The sequence below is a fragment of the Pristis pectinata genome, chromosome 6 (genome assembly GCF_009764475.1).
Source record: "Pristis pectinata isolate sPriPec2 chromosome 6, sPriPec2.1.pri, whole genome shotgun sequence".
In the NCBI taxonomy this organism is placed as follows: domain Eukaryota; kingdom Metazoa; phylum Chordata; class Chondrichthyes; order Rhinopristiformes; family Pristidae; genus Pristis; species Pristis pectinata.
The window spans coordinates 29,715,445-29,738,808 of NC_067410.1; the positions used below are offsets into that span (position 1 = coordinate 29,715,445).

Here is a 23,364-nt window from a genome sequence, read left to right on the forward strand (position 1 = left end):
TTAAATATCTTCCTGTCTTCTCTGCTCCTATCCTTGTCCATGACAATGCTAAAGGTTAGGGAGTGGCAGTCACTGTCCCCCAAATGCTTACCCCACTGAGAGATCTGTCACCTGACCCAGTTCATTACCTAACACTAGATCTAATATGGCATTCCCTCTAGTCAGCCTGTCAACATACTGTGACAGGAATCCGCCTTGAACACTTTACAAACTCTGCCCCGTCTAAACCTTTGGCACTAAGCAGGTGCCAATCAATATTTGGGAAGTTGAAGTCTCCCATGATAACAACCCTGTTAGTCTTGCACCTTTCCAAAATCTGCTCCTCAGTATCTTTACTGCTACCTGGGGGCCTATAGAATACTCCCAGTAGAGTAATTGCTTTCTTGTTCCTAACTTCCACCCATACTGACTCTAGAGAGGATCCCTCTACATTATCTACCCTTTCTGCAGCTGTAATAGTATCCCTGACCAGTAATGCCACCTCTCCTCCTCTTCTCTCCACACCCCCCCCCCCTTCCCTTTTAAAACTGAAATCCAGGAATATTCAGTATCCATTCCTGCCCTGGTGACAGCCAAGTCTCTGCAAGAGCCACAATATCATAGTTCCACGTATTTATCCAGGCTCTTAGTTCATCACCCTTATTCCTGATACTACTTGCATTTAAGTGAATGCACTTTAGCTCATCTGCCTTTCTACTTTTATACCCTATACTATGTTTCTCCTTCCTCAAAGCCTCTCTATATGTTAGATCTGGCTTTACTCCATGCACTTCTTCCTCTGACCTACCCCTCTGGTTCCCATCCCCCTTGCACACTAGTTTAAACCCTCCCAAACCACACTAGCAAACCTGCCTGCAAGGATGTTGGTCTGCCTCAAGTTCAGGTGTAACCCATCCACTCTGTACAGGTCCCATCTTCCTCAGAAGAGATCCCAATGATCCAAAAATCTAAATCTTTGCCCCCTGCACCAACTCCTCAGCCACGCATTCATTTGCCATCTCCTCCTATTCTTACCTTCACCATCACGTGGCACTGGCAGCAATCCTGAGATTGCTACCCTTGAGGTCCTGTTCTTCAGCTTTCTGCCTAGTTCCCTAAGCTTCCTCTTCAGGACCTCATCCCTCTTCCTACCTATGTCATTGGTACCGACATATATCACGACTTATGGCTGCGTTCCCTCCCGCTCAAGAATGCTGTGGACCCAATCAGAGACATCCCGGACCCTGGCACCTGGGAGGCAACATACCATCTGGGATTCTCGCTCATGTCCATGGAACCTCCTGTCTGTTTCCCTGACTATCGAGCCCCCTATCACTGCTGCCTTCCTCTTCTCCTCCCTTCTCTTCTGAGCAGCAGGACCAGTCCCAGTGCCAGAGACCTGGCTACTGCCACTTGATCCCTGTAGGTCATCCCCCTCAATAGCATCCAAAGCGGAAAACCTGTTACTGAGGGGAACAGCCTCGGGTCCTCTGCACTGTCTGCCTGTTCCCTTTCTTTTTCTCTCCCCTGACATTCACTCTTTCATCTGCCTCCTGGGCCCTTGAAGTACCTGCTCTAATGGGGGTGACTGCCTCCCAATGCACAGCATCTACGTATCTGTCTCCCTCCCTGATGCTCTGCAGTGTTTGAAGCTGCGACTCGAGCTCATCAATTCTGAGCCGAAGTTCCTCCAGCCTCGAGCACTTACTGCAGTTGTGTTCACTGTGCACCACTGCAGGGTTCACTGTGCACCACTGCAGGGTTCACCAGCTCCCACATCAAGCAGCTGCAACACATCGCCATGCCCTCCATCTGAAATAGTAAACAAAGTTAATTTTCCCTGCTGGATTTTCAAAAGTAAAGGTGTTCTTAATAGCTATAAGTTTATTTTTGCTACTGCAAGCCAAAAATACCAAAGGCTGTATGTTACATTTAATAAAGTATCATTGCACAAGTGTCAATAGAAATGATTGCTTGTCAATTTCCAATGGCCTCTCCCAGTGAAGCTTGCAGTCAGTGTTCTTAAGAGACAGTGGTGCCTGATTTATTGCGGGGAGGCTACATGTAAACAAATTTTTTTCCAAGACAGCTTTTTTTTCTGCTTGTCAATTTCCCACATAACTCTTAAGTGATTCTCTGGTTCCTGATTGAAATCGCGTTATAACCAATTCGGCCTGGGTAATACAGTGTGTTCCCTTATTCATCAATTGTGCTATAGCCAATTCACGTTATGGAAACTTAATAGCAGAACTACCTGCATTAGCTATCAATGGAAGAAGTTGCAATGCTTCACAGTGTGGCATTTTATGTCTCTGGGTGGCATCCCAAATCTGGCATCAGACCCTTAATCTTTGGGCAAATTGCATCAAGAGGGAATATTAGTTGACCAGTTGCCTTAAAGTGTACAGCAAATTATTCCATTTGGTTTGTTTGTCTCAATGCATGTCATCTGTACTCTAAAATGTTCATGTAAAGCAGATAACATGCTCATTACAAGCTTTCGGTATAAGTGCAAAATATTGTAGATACTGGAAATCAAATAGGAAGAAAAACTTGGAAATACTCAGCATGCAAAGCAGCATTTGTGGAGAGAAAGAAACAGTTAACCTTTCAGATCAATGACCTTTCATTGGAACCCACTACATTAGAAGCTTCTGTTAAATGTTTTTAATCATAACTTTTTGGGGGAGGCCTATTTTGTCTCTTCAAAATACTTTGAAAAGACAACATATTTATTTTATAATTTTTTTCTATTTGGTGTCTGTATTTTTATATTACAATTTTCAAAAGTTAATTTGAGTAAACATGTAAAAGCTGATACAAAAGATGTGTTTGGTTTTTTTTGGCACTCTCCTGTTTAAGAGCACGAAGTGCCTTTTCTATGCAAGCTGCTTTCTGTGAACGGGTAATTTTTTTACTTGCTTATGATGAAAAAGACTGCAAGAAAAAGCCAATAAAGGACCAAGCAAAGTCCATCTGTTTGGAATGAATCTGTTCCCAAGGTATTTTAAAGTTAAATAGAATGAAACTGCATACGGGGTGTTCGATATTTCATGATCCTGACATGAACTCGTTAAATCTTGATATACACTCCTAACATTTACTGTTTCTTTAGAACTGGATGTTCTGTCTCCCCATCTTCCTGTCTGCAGTGCTTTCATTCAACATTTTACTGATTTGATTCTAAAGCTCTTCCTGATTTGAAAAATGGGCAATGTTGCAATTCAATGTTCCAACAATTTAAAACTAATTTTTATAGTAAATGGAAACCCAAGGTGTTTTTGAAATTGTAGTATGGATGGGAGCTGAAGGTAAGAATGACTAAGCAATATACTTTAACGTATAAAGGGTACTTGTAAAATATTGATTATCGTGTAATTCTAATTTAGAGTAAGAGAAAAAAGATTGTGAATGTGAAATTGTGAAGCACTCCATGGTTTTCTAGGTAAAATTGTATTAGTATTTCAATCAGCCCTACCACTGATAGCTATACACCTACTACTGATGAACCATTTTTAAGTGCATCTTCAAGAGAACTATGCATATATTGAGCATAGAAATAGATAGCTCTGAATTCTAAATTTCCCCTAATAACCAGCTTTCTTGATCATTAATTTTATTTTTGTAGTTGATGGACTGCTGATGAAAGGAATGATGCTCCTTTTGCACTTTTGTAAATAGTGACAGTTTTTTGTGACATCAGAAATTAAGTGTTAAAGTACAATGTATAAATATTAGCAGGTCACTTTAAGCTGCAATTATATATCTAAAAAGAGCTATAACAAAAAAAGTATCAAGTTTAGTTCTTTGGATGTTCAGTCCCAGTTTGAAGCTGCTGTCCTTAAGTGTTCCTCTGTTTTTCCTGGACTATGTATGGTTTCCACTGGCTGTGATTTGATTGTTTATTGAGACTTGAATCTCAATCATTAAAATAGTCTCTGAAGGTCAGGTTTATTATTGCATAAGTTTATTTTTCTTAGATGCTTATATTCTGTATTTTGTGATTTAAAAAAAAAATTGAGAGTTAAATCATAGAATCATAGAACAGTACATCACAATACAGGCCCTTCAGCCCACAATGTTGTGCCGACCTTTAAACCTCGCCTAAGACTCTTTAACCCCTTCCTCCCTAATACCCCTCTATTTTAAATTCCTCCATATGCTTATCTAGTAATCTCTTGAATTTGACCAATGTACCTTCCTCCACCACCACCCCAGGCAGCGCATTCCATGCCCCAACCACTCTCTGGGTAAAAAAACCTTACTCTGATAACTCCCTTGAACTTTCCACCCAGTACTTTAAAGCCATGCCCTCTTGTATTGAGCATTGGTGCCCTGGGAAAGAGGCGCTGGCTGTCTACTCTATCTATTCCTCTTAATATTTTGTATACCTCTATTATATCTCCTCTCATCCTCCTCCTTCCAAAGAGTAAAGCCCTAGCTCTCTTAGTCTCTCCTCATAATGCATACTCTCTAAACCAGGCAGCATCCTGATAAATTTCCTCTGCGCCCTTTCCAATACTTCCAAATCCTTTCTATAATGAGGCGACCAGAACTGGACACAGTACTCCAAGTGTGGTCTAACCAGAGTTTTGTAGAGCTGCATCATCACCTCGCGGCTCTTAAACTCGATCCCATAACTTATGAATGCTAATGTCCCATAAGCTTTATTAACTACCCTATCCACCTGTGAGGCAACTTTCAGGGATCTGTGGATATGAACCCCCAGATCCCTCTGCTCCTCCACAATTCCCAGAATCCTGCCATTAACTTTGTACTCTTGCCTTGGAGTTTGTCCTTCCAAAGTGTACCACCTCACACTTCTCTGGATTGAACTCCATCTGCCACTTCTCAGCCCAGCTCTGCATCCTACCAATGTCCCTCTGCAATCTTCGACAGTCCTCCACACTATCCACAACACCACCAACCTTGTGTCGTCTGCAAACTTGCCAACCCACCCTTCTGCCCCCTCATCCAAGTCATTGTTAAAAATCACAAAAAATTACCACTTAACCTAACTATTCTGAATAGATTGTATATAGTTGGTACTTGGTTTATTTCCTTGTGCCTGGGTTTATGTTGGGATTTGTTATTTATTTCACAGTCTCTATCCTTTTGGGTCTATGTTTAAAATCAACAGTTCCTTACATGCTTCATAATGCTTTAATCCATTTGCTATAATGTCCATTTCAACATTGTGTCTTTTAGTATCTCAAGTGCTTTATTTAGGTCGGACAGAAATGGTAGTATTAAAAGTATTTGACAATTTGAATTGTCTTTTTCACACTGATCATTGTGGAACTTAATGTAATTCAGAGTATAATTGAAATAAAGTCAGTTAGATTTTTCTGAAATACAAGGTTTTAAATATGTTGGGCCATCTTTTGTTCATTTAAATTTAGAATAGATTTTGTGGTTTTGATTAACAAGCTGATTATTTTTAAATGTTTTTTCAGCCTGTGCAGCCTTTGGAGTGGGCATGGTGAGATTAGAACAGGATATAGTGCAAGTGGGAAATTAATTTGCAGTGGGTAGCTGCTTCTCCACTGTACTATCAATGCTTTTATATAAAATATTGATTGTGCTGATTTTGTTTTGTAAGATCATCAAGTTTAATGCCTTTAAGTTTGTTGTTCAGCCCCATGTGATGAATGAATTTCATTGAGTTTGGTCACTTAGCAAATACGAGAAGTGATGGAGGACTTTTCCACTTGATTTACAGTCATAATCACTAAAACTGGTCTTTGCCTATAATAGGCAAATAATGTTCACGCACTCATCGTGAAGATGCTCAACATTATAGCGTTATAGCATTATAGTGGTTATCATAGCGCTGAAGGGTGGTTCTAGCACACTGAATTTTCACAAGGCTGAGCAACTTAACATCAGCTGTGACATGTGGCTTGACTTTCCTTCAGCCAGGTTTAGTGGGAACTGTAGAAAGGTTACCGACAATGCTGTTGATATTTCTTTTGGTAGAAGTAGCCCATTATCGACCTAGAGCTGGGCCGGAACAAGCAGCAGGTAATATTTGAACTGTTGTCAGTTCCACATAATGACTATCCTCCATGCCTTTAGCTGTAGTACTATTTCAAAACCCCTGGCTATCGTCTGTGGCAGGGTGTCACAATTGACCAATGGCTTTTTATTGTACCATGTGATGTAGCCACAAGCAGAGCAGCAGCTGTGCACTCTGGTGAGTGGTCAAAGAAACGCCACCACATGTAAGGTTGGTGCAACTGCATTTAAAACTGAGGTAGAAGGTGGTGAATCTCAGGAGTAATGACATAGAAGTGGAATTGAGGCCAGCATAGATCAGCCATTATCATTTTAAATGGCTGGGGCAGGATTGAAGAGCCTGTTGGCCTACTCCTGTTCATGTTTTCTTGTGTATGTTCTCATGTGTTCATTAACATTAGAAGGCTGAAGACCATATCTGTAGGAAATGCCCAATCCTCTATTTGACAACATGAACCAGCTCGCAGATTCCTTCCACAAAGAAATCGCCTCTTTACTTTTCACGTCATAAGCTATGGAACTGGGTCCTGGTTCTCCCTAGCTTATGGACACCTAACTTATGGGCAGCCCATATATAAGAATGAATATTTAGGAGACCGGCAGGATGGTTTGCCAGCTGCTGTGGGGCCGCAGGCATCTTCTGCCATGTGGGAACTTGGTAAGCAGCCGCACCTCTGACTTGCAAACTGTTCGGGTTACGAACAATTTACAGGAATGGAACCCTGTCATAACCTGGGGAGGACCTGTATTTAAGTGTTCCTTTGTTGCTGGGTCCAACTCCTGAAACCGCTCATCTAACAGGAGGTGATGGCCTTTAACCTTGATACATTGCAGTCCTTGAGAAAGATGATTATGTTATCCATCTATTTTGTCACAATACACAATTATATCTAGTTTTCTTATAAGGTTTTTAAATCTGATTCAGTTGTTCAAATTGCTATAATATGTTCCTGTTTTATAATGCCATCTTTCAGTGTTGAGGATCATTACTTGAATATAAAAATAACAAAAGGGTACATTTGAGGATTCCTGGATAGAAATAAGGGGAGAAGAGAACCTAGTGCTTGTGAACAATTAGAATTTGATTAAATCTTTGAACCATGGAAACCTGCAGTTACATTATGCAGCATACTGCAACTGAATGATCTTGGTGAATTTCTAGCCTGGTATTCTGTCTCTTTCAACATTGCTAATTGTAATCCTTTACTCAGTTTCAGAAAGATCCATACTCTCTCGGGTAGCTATTTTCAGCAGTGACCTTTTGATATCGTACTAAAAGCTGACAATGGTACAGCAAATTTCTGAGCAGACAGCTGAAGTTTACAGAGCAGAGAATCCCTCTTGTGTTTGCTCTTCAGTCTTTGCAGTTAGTGAATTGATATACCAATGCCATCTCCACTTTTAGGGAGAGAAATAATGGCTGAATCATCTCCTTGTAACTATTTAGCATTTCCTATTGGAGAGCTACATTTTCAGATCTGGTGAGATGAGGAGATAAGCTATGACATTACTGGTGTTTAAATAGGCTACTGACGTTTATCAAAAGTCACACATGAATAATCAACATAGGAATCAAATCTTAAAAATTGATGCTTTGAGGGAAGGAACTTTGATAGGGAGAGAAATACAGTAACAACATTTCAATTTAGCTGTATAATTTCTGTTTTTCACTTTTCCTGGCATGATCCCCATTTTCACAATGTTTTTTAAACATCGATTGCTGGAAAAAGGGGTAATGTTTTAAATCTGTGCTTTCTGGAACTGTCATGCATATGTGAAATTCTGACTCCAGCTAAAAGCCAGCTGAAATAGATTCCAAAGGACTAATCAACAGAGTGAACATTGGAATTTGATCTGCTTACATGAAAATGACTAAGTCCCTTTGAAAGCAGAGTTATCAAACATCCAAGGAGTAGTCATCCCACAATGAGTTATCATGGCTGTGCTAATCTGAGGTTTATCAGGTAGGAATTTTATATTGTCAGAATGAAGCAGGTAAATATTTTGAATATTGAAGCAGGGAAATGTTTGATACTTAATTCATTTTTCAAAACTCTGTCAAAAAATTACTGTCCCTAATACTTTAACTGTGTATATGGTGTTTTGAGATATTGAGATAAGATCATGACTGTATAATGTAAGTTTTTCTAAATTCCAAACATGTATTTAAATTTAAGAATTGATAATTCAAGGTTGCACAACATTTTAATATCATGGAGCATTGCTTTGATTTGTGCTTGTGCTTCATAAAGTTCTTGAAATTGGCTGTACTATATCTAGGGCTCAGAGCAGGTGGCATATAGTTACCCTGCAAAGAAAGGGGTTAGCAATTAACTACATTATGTAATTGATGAAGAGAGAAATTAGCAGATTTGTGAGAGTGATCATCTTTCTACCTTGTGATGCAGAGAAGAAAACAAATTGAAAAGTAGAATTGCATTGTGTAATTCCATGTGTTTATTTTTCTTTCAAGGTTGATCATCAGATTTAAACAGGTGTTTGGATGCTGAAGTTTTAAATTTTCAAAGAGCGTAGGTTGACCTGACCATTTGCAATCACAACAGAGGTATTTAGTAAATGACAGAGTGAATGTCAGCATTCAATATGGTCTCTGATACAGCAATTATCAACATTTCACACCTAGTATATTTACTGAACAACTTCAACTATCAGTAAAACACTGCTATAGGAGGGGCATCATTTTCTTAATTTTACTTACCTAGAGTTTGAACTGTAGATCTCAGTGTAACTAAAATGTACATCTTATGTACTAAAAGATCTTATGTACTAAAATAATAAATTACTTCAAGAAGTAGTTCTAAAAAGTTCTGATAAAGCAGGAACTTTGCAATTTTTGGTGATGCATATTCAGAGCAAAATGCAAAGCCTGTGGTTTTTTGTGGTTTTTAATTTGCAATTTAGGATTTTGTAGCCACTGAATATTTTATTGGGCAGATTTAAGCAGGCAACTCATTTACCTGTCTTGTTTTGTACCGAACAGTGGATCTCCCGGGGCCAGAAATGATGATTTATCACTTATCTCTAGCATCACCAATACAATTCACTTTTGGTACTGGCAGCAGTGTCACAGAAGTTTGCCTTATCTCCAACAGAAGCTCTGTAAAGTTAAAGCACTAATCTAGGCCCCTCTTGGAATGGTCTGGCCAATTTCAAACTTTGTTCCATCAATATTTGAGGTATCTCATGCTAACTTGGATCAGTGACTGCTTTTATAAATATTATGAAATAGATATAACTTCCAAATAACATTAAGTGAGTTGATTTTTGAAACTACTTTGATTTTCTAAATGTCTTTAATTGGTCAGGTAGAAAATAAAGTGTTAATAAATGTAGAGAAAACATGAAAAAAAACATTTAAAAATTATTTGTTTACAATGATCAGCTTGACATAGTTGCAGTTTGCCATAATTGACTCATTTTATTGTGCTTCTATTGTATTTTACTATTACATAAAGCATTAAAAATCATAGTTTGAGGCATCTTGAAAAGTCATAGCATTTTGGAATTTGTATTTCACAATGTAAGTTTAGGTAAAGAGGAATCCAATGCTGTTGCATTGGTGGCTAGCACTGAAATGTTTTATTTTCTCTCTACAGAAAGAAGACACAGTACATCAAGCAAACCACCTGTAACTCCTCCGTCTTCTACGTACTCTTACCCTTCCACACTCTCAAAAAGCAGAAGTGGTAGTGATTGTGGGAATAGTCGCTCTTCTGGTGGCAACTGTGCTTCATCTAGCTCCAAGATACAAAAATCCCCCAAAGATAAACTTCACATCGGTGGTATGAACAGACCATTTTACATGGTTCATCATGGCAGGATGCACCATGAGAAAAAGTTAGTGTGTACTTTTTTTTGGTTGTTTTACTTCGGGTTCACATATTACTCCTGCTGCATTGTTTTCTCACAATAGGTTGATTTTCAGCATCACTGTTTTCAGATATTTCAACTCAAAACTTAGATTATCTACATCCTTTATAACAAAGGTATACTAGTAAACAGGGTAACCATTACCAGATTAACCTTGAGCTAGTTCAAGTGCCCTTTCCCAAACATTCAGTAACTTGGGTTTGTTAGGAATTTGGCTTAGTCATCGAAGACAGAAGGTAGTGGTAGAAGGGTGTTTTTCTGACTGGAAATCTGTAACCAGTGGTGTTCCACAAGGATCAGTGCTGGGAACTCCGTTGTTTGTAACATACATATAGTAATGGTTTGGATGAAAATGTATGTGGTCTAATTAATTAGTTTGTGTATGACATGAAAATTAGTTGAGTTGTGGATAGTGAGGGAGGTTGTCAAAAGATGCAGCAGGATATAGATCAGTAGGAAAGTTGGGCAGATAAAGTTTGGGCGGCACAGTAGCGTAGCGGTTAGCGCGACGCTATTACAGCGCCAGCGATTGGGGTTCGATTCCCGTCACTGTCTGTAAGGAGTTTGTACGTTCTCCCATGTCTCCGTGGGTTTCCTCTGGGTGCTCTGGTTTCTTCCTACGTTGCAAAGACGTACGGGTAGGTTAATTGTGTTTAAAATGGGCGGCGCGGACTCATTGGGCCGGAAGGGCCTGTTACAATGCTGTAAATAAAATTTAATTTAAAAAAAAATTAATTTAAATAGCAGATTTTAATCTGGGCAAGTGTGAGCTGTTGCATTTTGGGAGGTCAAATTCAAGAGGAAAGTATAAAGTAGATGGCAAGACCCCTAGGAGCATTGATGTGCAAGTCCATAGCTCCCTGAAGGTGGCTACACAAGTGATAAGGGTGTAAAGGTGTCTGGCAGGCTTGGCTTCATCAGTTGGGGCACTGAGTATAAAAGTTAAGAAGTCATGTTGCAGCTGTATAAAATTTTGGTTAGGCCACGTTTGGAGTATTGCGTGCATTTCTGGTCACCACGCTATAGGAAGGATGCGTAAGCTTTGGAGAGAGTCCTGAAGAGGAAGAGCTATAAAGAGAGGTTGAACAAATTTGGACCATTTTCTCTGGAGTGTTGGAGGCTGAGGGGCAATGACAGAAGTATACAAGATTATGAGACACATAAATAGGGTAAATAATCAGTTTTTTTACCCAGGGTGGATGTGTCAAATACTAGAGTGCATAGGTTTAAGGTGAGAGGGGTGAAGTTTAAAGGAGATGTGCAAGGCAAGTATTTTTGCACAAAGAATAGTAGATGCCTGGAACATGCTGCCAGGAAAGGTGTTAGTAGCAGACACAATAGCAATGTTTAAGTGGCACTTAGACACATGAACAGGCAGGGAATAGAAGGATGCAGACCATGGGCATGCAGACAGGATTTCTTTAATTTGGTCAGCGCAGACATGGTGGGGTGAAGGGCCTGTTCTTGTGCTGTACTTTTCTATGTTCATGCCATTGTCTAAAGCTATTTCGTAAAATAATTGTACAGGGATTCTAAGTAACCAGATTCCATAAACCACCTACTGAAAATTACTAAATTTTATTATGCATAGAGCAGTCTTAATTCTTTTCATATTTAACACTTCATCTTTCTTTTCTCCCACTAATTTCTACTTTTCATAACTCGTATAGCACAGAAACAGGCCCTTCAGCTCACTAAGGCTGTGCCGACTATAAAGCATCCATTTGCACTAATCCTATTTTATTCTCCCCAAGTTCACATTAACGCACCTCAAATTCGACCACTCACCTGCACTTTGGAGGTAATTTACAGTGGCCAGTTAACCTACCAACTTGCACATCTTTGGGATGTAGGATGAAGGCGGTGCACCCAGGGGAAACACATGGTCACAGGGAGAATGTCGAAACTTCACACAGACAGCACCAGGGGTCCGGATTGAATCTGGTGTGTTGGAGCAGTGAGGCAGTAGCTCTACTGGCTGTGTCACCATGTGCCCTCCTGCCTCACTCTGCCTATTATCTGCACTTGTAGGCAAATCTGATTTCTCCTTTGATGAAAAGAAATCAGCAGGGGAATCCTCAGGTTAGGCAAAGGTAGCATTGATAGCCTGAGGATGGTCTCCCTGCTGCATTGTTGGCTATAGATGATTCATTGTCCAAGATACCAGTTCAAATAGAAGATATTGGCTTTCGAAGTTATTGGCATAGTTACTAAAAAGGAGCACTTTTGTGCATTCTAATCAATCTGCAATAAGTAATGCACAATGTCAGTCTATTCAAAATGAACAATATAAAAAGTTGTTGGGTTGTTTCCTGAGTTCTTCTGGCAAGGGTTAAGGAATTAGCAATAAGCAATTCTAGGAAAATTCTAGTTCAGGCTTTGTCTCAGTTTAATTCTGACCAAAAGTCATAGGTAGAGGAGCAAGTTATTTTATGTTTCAATTTAAGACCAAAGGTACAAAATATGATATTTTCCAGCTTTGTTAAAAGAAAATCATTATATTCTGCAGCATGACTTCAGTGGCTAAACCAGAGAAGGTGCATCCTAATGTGAAGATTGATGGCACATCATTGAAAATGATGCCTGTTCCCATTAATTCCGCCACTGTGAGTGCTTCAATAAAAACTGGCCTTAATAGTCCTACAATACCAAAGGCACCCCTGCCCTCCACTGGACAGATACCCAATGGTAAAAATCTTCTGTCAACTCCTTCATCCTCAGAAAAGAAACTTGAAGATGGTAAAAATATCAAGAAACCCTCTTCTCATAAGAGACTGTCAGGTGAGTCTGAGTAGACGGGTAGTACAATGGAACTATTGTAACTTTTGGGGATGAAATAATGGTTGATAAAGCATCTTTTTTTTAGGGGTATGATAGTGTGATGGTTAAGTTACTGGACTAGAACCCAGTATTGTGATTTATTGAACCAGATTCATGAATTCCCACCATGGCAGCTGGGGAATTTATGTTCAAGCAAATAAATATGGGATTTAAAAAAATAAATACTCCCTCTGGCAGTTATCGTGAGATTGTTGTTGAACCTCATCTGGGTTTCTTGCATCCTTCAGGGAAAGAAATTCCTCTCCTCATCTGACTGAATGCTTGATTGCAGTTTGAGCTAATTTAGCTGATCCTGATGGCATAGAGGATTGTTGTAGTGAACCATTGTCAAAATTATTGAGTTCTGGGTACTTTGGGTAGTTCACAATCACCTATCACTTAAACATAATATCTGACCTGGTTCTTGTTCTGTCCAACACCTAGTTAAATAATAATATACACATTTGCTTTATTTACAAGGTTATTGAAATTTTGCATATGCATGTGGTTTCTCTAATCTTGATTATAGGTGACAAAAAAACTTTATTGACATGAGGCACAACTGTTTATAGTTCTGATGGACAGAGGAGCCAGCGACTTTTTAAATCTATAAGAGATAATAGTTTTGAAAGGGGTGAGATATGGAGAAGGAGCTGCTTACAAAAACAGCCAGCATTAGAAGAAAAGGATTTTTGAGTCTTCATGCCCGATTGACAGCAGTATTTAGGCATTTTTCCATTAAAATAAAACATAAAATCAACAGTATATTCTGTACAATACATTTAGTTTATTCCATTGCTTTATGACAGAGCGGGAGTTTGACCCAAACAGACACTGTGGTGTTGTTGATCTTGAAACCAAGAAACCATGTACAAGATCCTTGACGTGCAAGGTAGGTTACTGTCAACCTTTTGTGTTTTCTTTACTTATAATGGCTTGATTGGTGCCACTGTTGTGAGAATAGGATTTTTTGTCAGTTGTTCTGCATGACTTGTTATGCAGATTTGTCCCTATTTTGCAAGCAAATTTTCATGCAGATTGTTAGTTGATTTTCAGATTAATGGTTGAGGTCTGGTTAGGAACACACGAAGACCAGAAGAGGAGAAAGTGACAAAATCAAACAAAACTCAATTCTTTCCTTTCTTCCCTGAACTGCAATAAGTAGATGATACTTATCTTCTTTGTACACAGCTATGTTTATTTATTCAGTTAGATTGCACATCAGTGTTTTGGATATCTGTCAGCTGATTTCTAATAAATGCTAAATGTATTATTCAAAATGTAATACAACTGGTATAGTTTATACTGTATATTATCTTTACAAGCACGTACTAATATATACATATTTTGTAGTCATTTATGTAAAGGTAAATATAAGAAATGTTAAAATTAATATTTTGAAATTGATGTGAATTTATTCTTGGAAACATTCAGACACATTCCTTGAGCCAACGGAGAGCAGTACCAGGTCGTAGGAAACATTTTGACCTATTGTTGGCTGAGCACAAAAACAAACCCAGGGAAAAAGAATCGCATAGAATCTCTGAACATCATCACCAGGCACCCCTTCTCAGGGAATCGCATCCCTCGCCATCTAAAGCTTCCCAGGAATTGCATCAGAATTCCCATGGAAATATTGCATCGGATGTAAAACAGACGGTGTCTGGCAAAACCAAATTTTACAATTCAAGTCTTCCAAGGTATGTTAAATTCGAACAGGTGATGAAACTTTTAAAAAAAATATAGGAAGCAAAGTATGGATTAAACCTGATGGAGAACTTCAGCATTTTGTGTAAAAACAGATCAGGCAAACAAAAATTAGTGGAGATTCTGAGAGAGGGTAAACAGTGCAAAACTGAAATTCGGCCATTTGATTTCACAGTTGAAAGCCAATGAAACTTGCAATCATGTAAATTTACCCAGCTGTCTGGGTTAGGGTACACACACCTCTGCCATGGATTGTCATGGAGTTTCCAGGGATTGAAGATCAATTTCCTAATTACAGCTCTGAACTGTGCAGAAGAACAATCATGAGCATTAGAATAAGAATGGCATGTTAAAATGTGCTTCAAATGCCTGTTACAGATACTTTACAGTTTGAGGGACAAGGAAATTTGAGTTCCATAGGTATTTTGAGGTTGGCGGTGTAGGTAGTTTTCTCTTACACCTGTCCTTTCGGTTCAACCTGAATCTGTTCCTGTTGAGGAAAAACTGGTCAAGGCTCTCAATGCACCACAACCCACATCCCTGCTTAAAAAGTTGAATTAAACTAAGAAACACCACAAATAAAATTCAAATAATGACAAAATGTTATTTGAAATTAACAAACATATGATATAAAATTACAAATTGCTGTATGCTGATATAACCTCTGTTCTACACCTTACACAATTTTAACCCTTAACTGCAACCCACAACATCAACTGATTTATACCTGTCTGTAATATTCTTGCAAAATGAACTTCAAATATTCTTCAATCTCTAACTATAGATGAATTTGAATATTACTCACTCTGGCAATCACACTGAATTTAGTAGTTTTAATTTCCTGTAAGTTGCCCAAGTTTGACTTGAACCCCTGTGACAATTTGATTGATGGGATGGTCTCCTTAATTGGACTGTCTTTATCTTGTTTGCTTGCTAAGAGACCATGAACTATCAAATATAGTATTATTTTGTGTTCAACGTTAGCCCAACAAAGATGCTTTGATGGGGAGGAGGTTGAACGTCATGAGCATTCTGAAAGCTTGTGAATGAGATTTATTCTGGTGATTTATCACTTCTAAAAAAAACTTGGGGACAGAAGCAAACACAGTGATGTCATCACGTGTAATAACATAATTTTTGGTGACTTTGCTGATGACACAAAGGTTGGGGGTGTTGTGGATAGTATGGAGGGCTGTCAGAGGTTGCAGCGGGACATTGGTTGCAAAACTGGGCTGAGAAGTGGCAGATGGAGTTCAACCCAGATAAGTGTGAAGTGGTTCATTTTGCTAGGTCAAATATGATGGCAGAATATAGTATTAATGGTAAGACTCTTGGTAGTGTGGAGGATCAGAGGGATCTTGGGGTCCGAGTCCTTAGGATGCTCAAAGCAGCTGCACAGGTTGACTGTGGTTAAGAAGGCATACAGTGTACTGTTCTTCATCAATCATGGAATTGAATTTAAGAGCCAAGAGGTAACGTTGCAGCTATATGGGACCCTGGTCAGACCCCACTTGGAGTACTGTGCTCAGCTCTGGTCGCCTCACTACAGGAAGGATGTGGAAGCCATAGAAAGGGTGCAGAGGAGATTTACAAGGATGTTGCCTGGATTGGGGAGCATGTCTTATGAAAACAGGTTGAGTGAACTCAGCCTTTTCTCCTTGGAGCGACGGAGGATGAGGGGTGACCTGACAGGTGTATAAGATGATGAGAGGCATTGACCGTGTGGATAGTCAGAGGCTTTTTCCCAGGGCTGAAATGGTTGCCACAAGAGGACACAGGTTTAAGGTGCTGGGGAGTAGGTATAGAGGAGATGTCAGTGGTAAGTTTTTTTACTCAGAGTGGTGAGTGTGTCGAATGGGCTGCCGGCAACGGTGGTGGAGGAGGATATGATAGGGTCTTTTAAGAGACTTTTAGATAGGTACATGGAGCTTAGAAAAATAGAGGGCTATGGGTAAGAGGGCTAGTAATTCCTAAGGTAGGGACATGTTTGGCACAACTTTGTGGGCCGAAGGGCCTGAATTGTGCTGTAGGTTTTCTTTGTTCTAATCCAGAAGAAAAGCTCTGTACAAACATTCGTTTCAGCTTAAAGCCTAATTGAAAAGTTGAACACTGACACTGGGTTCCACACAGGTTATTAGGATAGAATTTTTGGCCAGTTTTGCTTCATGAGTTAAAAATCTCATGTATCTGACCAGAGAGATCATGTGGTGAATGTATCCAGGCAGAGTTAGCACCCCCAGTTTAGATGTGTAGCACACATTGGGGTAGTGTGCTTGTGTTCATGTACCTATTTTTTAATATTTCTGTGCAATGAGTCTGAATCTGTGCAATAAATGTATTTTAGTACTGCAGTGGGTGGTGAGAATGTATAATCATTAACTTGTATTTGAACATTTGCAAACTGGAATGGAAGTTATCCTCAATTATTTTGTATCTTCTATTAGTTAATAATGTTCCTTCCTGCCACACATTCTTTACAGTTTAATTCCACTTCAGCATTGAGGACTATCAATTCAGATATTCAAGTACCAGATCTGTTCACAGAACAAGTAGGAAATGTCAAATGTTTAATTATGTTTCTGGCAGTTTCACTTAATATGATTGCACTACAACTTTTGAAAGTAAATGTGTAGACTGACTGACAGGATTACTTAACCCCTACTTTCAAACAAGGAATATTTCATAAGGAAGTTAGAGGTGGCTATGACGATGGCCTCCATTGTATAGATTTGTGTTGTAGATCAGTAATTTTAGTTAATTCATTAAAACCAGCTATAAAAGATAGTAATAAAAGTAGGCACTATATTAAGTGGATATTGTATTGGTACAACTCTTCAATGATTTTCGAATAAAAGGAAAAATAATTCAAGGTAATTACTTAATAGAATAACAGCACACCATGGATTTGAGTAGCGATGAACCAAAGATCCACAAATAAAGTTCATTTGCCAAGTTTGGACATACATGAAAATTGGGTTTAGAAGTGTGCACTTGCCTGTAGGATCTGAAGATTCTCACAATGTGAACCACTCATTTTGCTAAATTGTTAAATCTACAGTTTAATTCTTACATTTTGTAACATCAATTTCCCTAATATGCATCGCTCCAATCATGGATGTACTGTAGGAAGGTGTTCAACAGCATGGCATTGTCCCTATAGGTGTTTATATCCAAGTCTGCAGTTGATAGATTTTTGGAATCAAGTGTCAGCAAGGAAGGAGAATTGAGGATCAACCTTGATCCTGTTGAAAGGCTGAAGGGACTGTGAATCTTGCTGATTGCTGCAAGTCGTGCTCTTGAAATACAAGGTCATTTAGAGGTCTTAATTTTGTTAAAAGTGATAAAACATTTAAACTTAATACCAGTTGCTCATTGAACACAACCAACACTCCAACTACTAAATAGCAGGGTTAGGCAAATTTCTGATGAGTTTAAGATAAATGTGATTGAATACAATAAATAATCATTGTGAGTTGTCAGACCAATCGTCCCTGTTTCTGTGCATTCTGTTATTACTGATTGCTTATGGTTATTTAAAGAATACTTACGTACAACTACTGTTCGGTAATGATTTTATGCTCAAAAATTAATGTTTGATTTTCAGTGGGTCCCTTTTACAAGCCATTTGTAATGTGAAACAACTTTGTTACTCCTGATGTATTTGGTATAAAATAGTGATTTTTTTTCCAGAGTGATCACATGTCAACAAATATTGACTTTTTTTTTGAAGGCCTGCCAGTTGTTCGTTACAGCACAGTGGCAATATCATCACTGATACTGCATCGGTACATGAATTGCACCCCTCACTTGTAGGACCAGACTCTGTATCCAGATTGTCCAGCGATGAGGGAGAATGTGATGAGAAAGAGGAATTGGTAGAAAAACTAGACTGCCATTATTCTGGACATCACCCTCGACCAGCAGCTGTAAGTTTAGCAAATTGAAAATAGAAATATTTTGTTTTGATATATTAGCTTACTGAATGTTTCCAGTTTTTACAATATTGTGCCACTTAATATCAAATATAGCATATGTTTTGACTAGAATTATTTTTGTCCATGATTGTTATAAGGCTTATTATATTCTATGTAATCTATCAGATAAATTAGGTCTCAATTTCTTCAATCGTTTTGAATTTTTCTTGACATTCTTGTTTCAAATTAGCTTTGCACCTTTGGAAGCCGACAGGTTGGCCGAGGCTGCTTTGTGTTTGACAGGCGATGGGACCACTTTCGGTGTGCACTTAGTTCCATGGTTGAAAAACATCTTAATTCACAAATGTGGAAGTAAGTATATAGCAAAAAAATGGTCGAGGCCTTTCACTTGGAAAAATTGCGAAAGTTGCTGTATGCAAATGCAAGATCAGACATCACAAAAGATGCTTAATTAATCATTTGTGTTGAGAAATGAAGCAGTCAACTTGTACACAACAGGGTCCCATGGATGACAGTGAAAGACCAACCAGATATTTCCTTTGATTGACATTGGTTTGTGGATAAACATTGCTCAGGATACTACAGCACCACATAATTATATAATTGCCTTTAACATTGTTAAACTTCCCAAGATTCTGTTTAGAATCATTATCGAAATTTTACACTGGGCCACGAGAAATTTGGGAAGATGTTCACAAATCTGCTCTTGGAGAGAAAGATGTAGAGACACAGTAAGGTGCAGAGAAGGACTTCAAAAACATAGGATTGGGGTAGCTCAAGAGTTTCCACCATTGGTAATCAAAATAAAATTGAAGTGTACAAGGAACCAAAAATGGAGGTGTTCACATACCTTGGAGGGTTATTGGGTTGGGATTCACAGTGATTAGAGTTTGCAGGTTCTCCCCATAATTGAGCGGGTTTCTGCTCGGTGCTTTTGGGTTTCCTCCCACAATGTGCTTGTAGTTTAAATGTATATTTCAATGTACAGTATTTTACTTCTTAGTAGGTAAGTGGCTAATGAATTAAAATTAAGTTGATAATAAGTAAGAATGAGTTGAAGGCCTGAAGGGAAAGGAAGAGGAAGATTGGGATTGTTGTGTTGGGAGCTGGCATGGGCCTGATGGGCTGAATGGCTTCCTTCTGTGTAGTAATATAAGTAAGAAGGTGAGATTGAAGGAAAGACCATGGATGGATTTGAAACCAAAGATGAAAAATCGCTTAATCTAGAGCCAAATAGGTCACAGGAGTAATGAGTAAACATAACTTAGTGTAAGTCAGGACATGAGCAGCAGAATTTTTGATTGCCTACAGAGAGTAGAATGGAGGAGGATAGCCAGGAGTATTTTAGAATAGTCAGATGTTAGGTTAAAAAATGTATGAATGAGGTTTTCTGCAGGAGCTGAGCAGAGGCGGTATAATATATGTAATGGCATGGTTATGTGGTTCAAAATGAATCTCTATGTCAAACGTGACACTATGTTTGCAAATATATTGGTTCAGCCTCTGAGATGTGCACATCAGGGGAATGATGTCTGTGGTTGTGGTGCAGAGCTTGTGCTGGGGATGGAAAACAGTGGCTCCAGTCTTCCTGTGTAGTTAATTGGGGGAAATATCTGCTCATCTACTCAGATAAGCCAAGTACTAATTTGAGGCAGTGTATGTATGTACAAACTGACAAAGTTTTCTGATGCTAAGAGGTAGCATGAAAATGAGAAATTGACAGCCAAGGCTAGTCTTTGGGAACACTCAATGTTACGGAGCCCAAGAGAACGACTTTGCTGCTTTTCACATGTAGGATCTTTTGCATCCGTCCAAGAGCATGCAGAGACTCAATTTAGCATCTCAGCTAAAAGGCAACTTCCAAAAATGCAAAAGTTGCCCAGTAATGCACCCAGTCTGGATAAAATGCTAAACTCTGTGGATTGAACATTGATTCAAAGCAGGAAAATATTCTCTGTATCTGAACAATATTGAGTAAACTTCTTCATCACCAAATCTAGCTGATGGGATAAATAAAATGGCTGGAGATTCTCAAATAGTTAGTGAAAATGTAGGGAGACTATGAAATTGTAACAGTGAAATTAATTTCTAAAGTCAGAGAATAGGATCTCTGAAAATGCAAATAGTTACATGGTAGATTAATAAAATTCATCACTAAACCAATTAATCTACAAGCCAATAAAATATTAAACCTTAAATTTTAATTGTACCTGTTAACTAGATAGATATTGGTGGCTAAATTAAATAATTTTTTCCAAATTTTTGTCTGGGTGGGTATTCTGTGTGAAGTCAGTTTTTAAGTTAAAATTCTCAATATTGAAAGTAATAAACAACTTCTCATCTCTTTCAGAAAAATTCCTCCTGCAGTGGATAGTCCTACATCAACACAGTCAGTCCCTCACAGCACTGGCATGATTTCCTCACAACTGTCGCATTCCAGTGTTAATACTGCAGGTTTTGTTTCCTCTTCAGCAATGTCCTCATCATTGACATCTCCAGCATTGGTTTCTTCTTCATGTACATCAGTTGAAACTAAATCTGTGCTCTCATATGCAACTATGAATGCTCACCCTGCTGCCTTGGGCGTCATGGACCCTGCTTATTGTATGCAATCTAGACATGTATCGTCACCTTCTGTGATGCCTTCTGGGCTTTCTTCGGTTCCTTCACATGTGTTTAATAAACCTCAAAAAGTGAAACCCAGCAAGTCTTTTAAACCTAAAGATCCTTCATCTACCAGCAGTAACAGTAATAGTAACTCCAGTAGCAACAATAACAGCAGCAGTTCTGGGAAGAAGAGAAAAAATATTTCTGCACTGCCATTGCATTCTTCCACTCATTCCACAGAATCTCTGAAGAAAAATTGTGTGAATTCTGGGAATCTAGGGACGTCTAATTACTCACCAGTCTCCTCATCTTACAGCAGTACACACATCGGCCTCAATTGTACAAACAAAATGAATTCTTTAGGCCTCAAACATGAACAGTCAGGAAAAGGGCTTCAAATGGGGATCCCTGCAGAATCAATTAAACGGATGAGTGTGGTTATGAACAGTAGTGATTCCACTCTTTCACTAGGGCCATTTGTCCATCAGTCAAACGAGCAGTCTGCAAACTTGCATGGTGGCTTTTCACATCCACATACACCACTGGATAAGCTGGAAGGGAAAAAACGGAAAAGCTCACCGGGTTCAAGCACCACAAACAGTGGTAACAAATCGAACAAGATTGCCAAATCGCCTGTGGTAAACAATGTTCATTCGAAGCATCCTAGTGTGATCCCAGGAACACCAGGGCTTTCCAACAACACTCTCCTCCATCAGGTATGAAATAGAATCTTTCGCTGTCCTGTTCCCACCATGTGATGTTGGTTAGGTTGGGAATTCAGCGAATATTAAATTGTACTGCTATTGTGCTAATGTTACTATTCTAATGTTGTCCTGTTTAATCTATTTGTTTCCACAACAACCTACAAATTCTTGAATGTCTTCCAGGTCCTTGCACCAAAATTATATCTCTAAAGCATTTCAAGTGAATTTATTCTTGTCTAATTGTAAGACTGTTAATATTATCTGGCAAATATAACAAATGATGCTTAAATATTGTGAGGGTTGTTAACAATTTATATGCTTTGAAATTGTATTCAACCTCAAAGTTGGGATGTCAGGATTTACCAGAGATCTTAATTTCTCGGCTAGAATATCTGTGGCAATATCTATTTATCTTCCCCTTGACTGACTGTTGAAATTCACAAGGAGCTGCTCAGAATAGTTGGGGGGGTTAAAGGACTTTTATATCTGAATAATCTAATGGTTTGTTTTCCAGTTTTATCAGTGGCTATTATCAACTAGTCATTTTGTACGAAAGAGTTGACTGATGAGTTGTACAAACTTGTTTGGCTCTGACAAACAGGATTTGTATCCACAAATGTGGCTATTCCATCCAAATGTAGTGCCTGACAGAAGTGATTTTTTTTTTACAACAACCTTAGCAAACTTTTCTATGGTGAAATAAAAAATCCATTCAATTAAAGATAGCTTGAAAACCAGTGCCTCGATGATGATAGGAAAATTTTGCAACTCATTTGGTTATGTGGAAAGTTAAACTATTGCATTTCAATACCAATTCCCTTCCTGTAGACAAAATGTTTGGCTAGTAGTGATTACTGTTGCCCATTATTGTTAAATGATTCCTGTCTCTCTACTTACAACATTACAGAGCAAAAATGATTTGCAACAGTTTCCATTGAAACAAATTTTTTAAACCAGGTAACAGGCTAATTGGGCTGTGCAGGGAAAGGAGTGAGTTTTGTTGCTGCTTCTGTTTAGAATTGTTAAAATCAATATTTGTAATGTTGCAAAAATGAAGATTGTAGGTGTTGGAGTTTGATCATCTCAGCAAGACATCAGTGCAAGAGTTCCTTAGAGCAGTGTCGTAGGCCCAATCATTTTCAGCTGTTTCATGGAAGATCTTCCTTTGTCAGGTAGTTAGAAGCGAGTTGTGCAATTTTCAAAGAACAATGTTCAATTCCATTTGCAACTCCACAGAAAATAAAGCAGTCCACACCAGCACAATGTAAAACATATTTCAGTCATGGGCTGATAAATAGCAAGCAACATATGTACCCTCAAGTTTAAGGCAGTGACATTCTCCAACATGAGTGTCTGACAACCCACTCTTGACATTCAGTGGTATTTGCATCTCCAGCATCAATCTGAAGTTATCATTGGCCAGAGACTCGAGACTTAGCCACAAGAGCAGGTCAGAGACTGGACATCCTGTAGCAAGTGTTTCGCCAGTGTGGAATACGACGTTACTCTTACTTGCCTGTCTGAATGCAGTGCCAACAAGTTTGACACCATCCAGTACATGGCAGTCTTCTCTATTGGCATATCATTCACCACTCTAAATATTCACTCTTCTCACCCCTGGCACATCATGACTGCAGTGTGCACTATTATTTGCCAGGGCTACCTTAACAACCTGATGCTTCAGGTATTGACAGGGTAAATGA

At 38.8% G+C, this 23,364-nt stretch overlaps 1 protein-coding gene across 1 annotated transcript in view; it reads left to right on the forward strand.

Moving 5' to 3' along the window:
- Positions 1-21,679, forward strand: part of LOC127572043 (ataxin-7) — a 95,348-nt gene extending 73,669 nt beyond the window's left edge. Inside the window, exons 4-10 of the mRNA XM_052018876.1 lie at positions 9,615-9,855; positions 12,398-12,669; positions 13,518-13,600; positions 14,143-14,408; positions 18,146-18,341; positions 18,580-18,701; positions 20,701-21,679. Coding sequence (XP_051874836.1) covers positions 9,615-9,855; positions 12,398-12,669; positions 13,518-13,600; positions 14,143-14,408; positions 18,146-18,341; positions 18,580-18,701; positions 20,701-21,679 — 2,159 coding nt within the window. The remainder of the gene's footprint in view (positions 1-9,614; positions 9,856-12,397; positions 12,670-13,517; positions 13,601-14,142; positions 14,409-18,145; positions 18,342-18,579; positions 18,702-20,700) is intronic.
- The last annotated feature ends 1,685 nt before the right edge of the window (positions 21,680-23,364 follow it).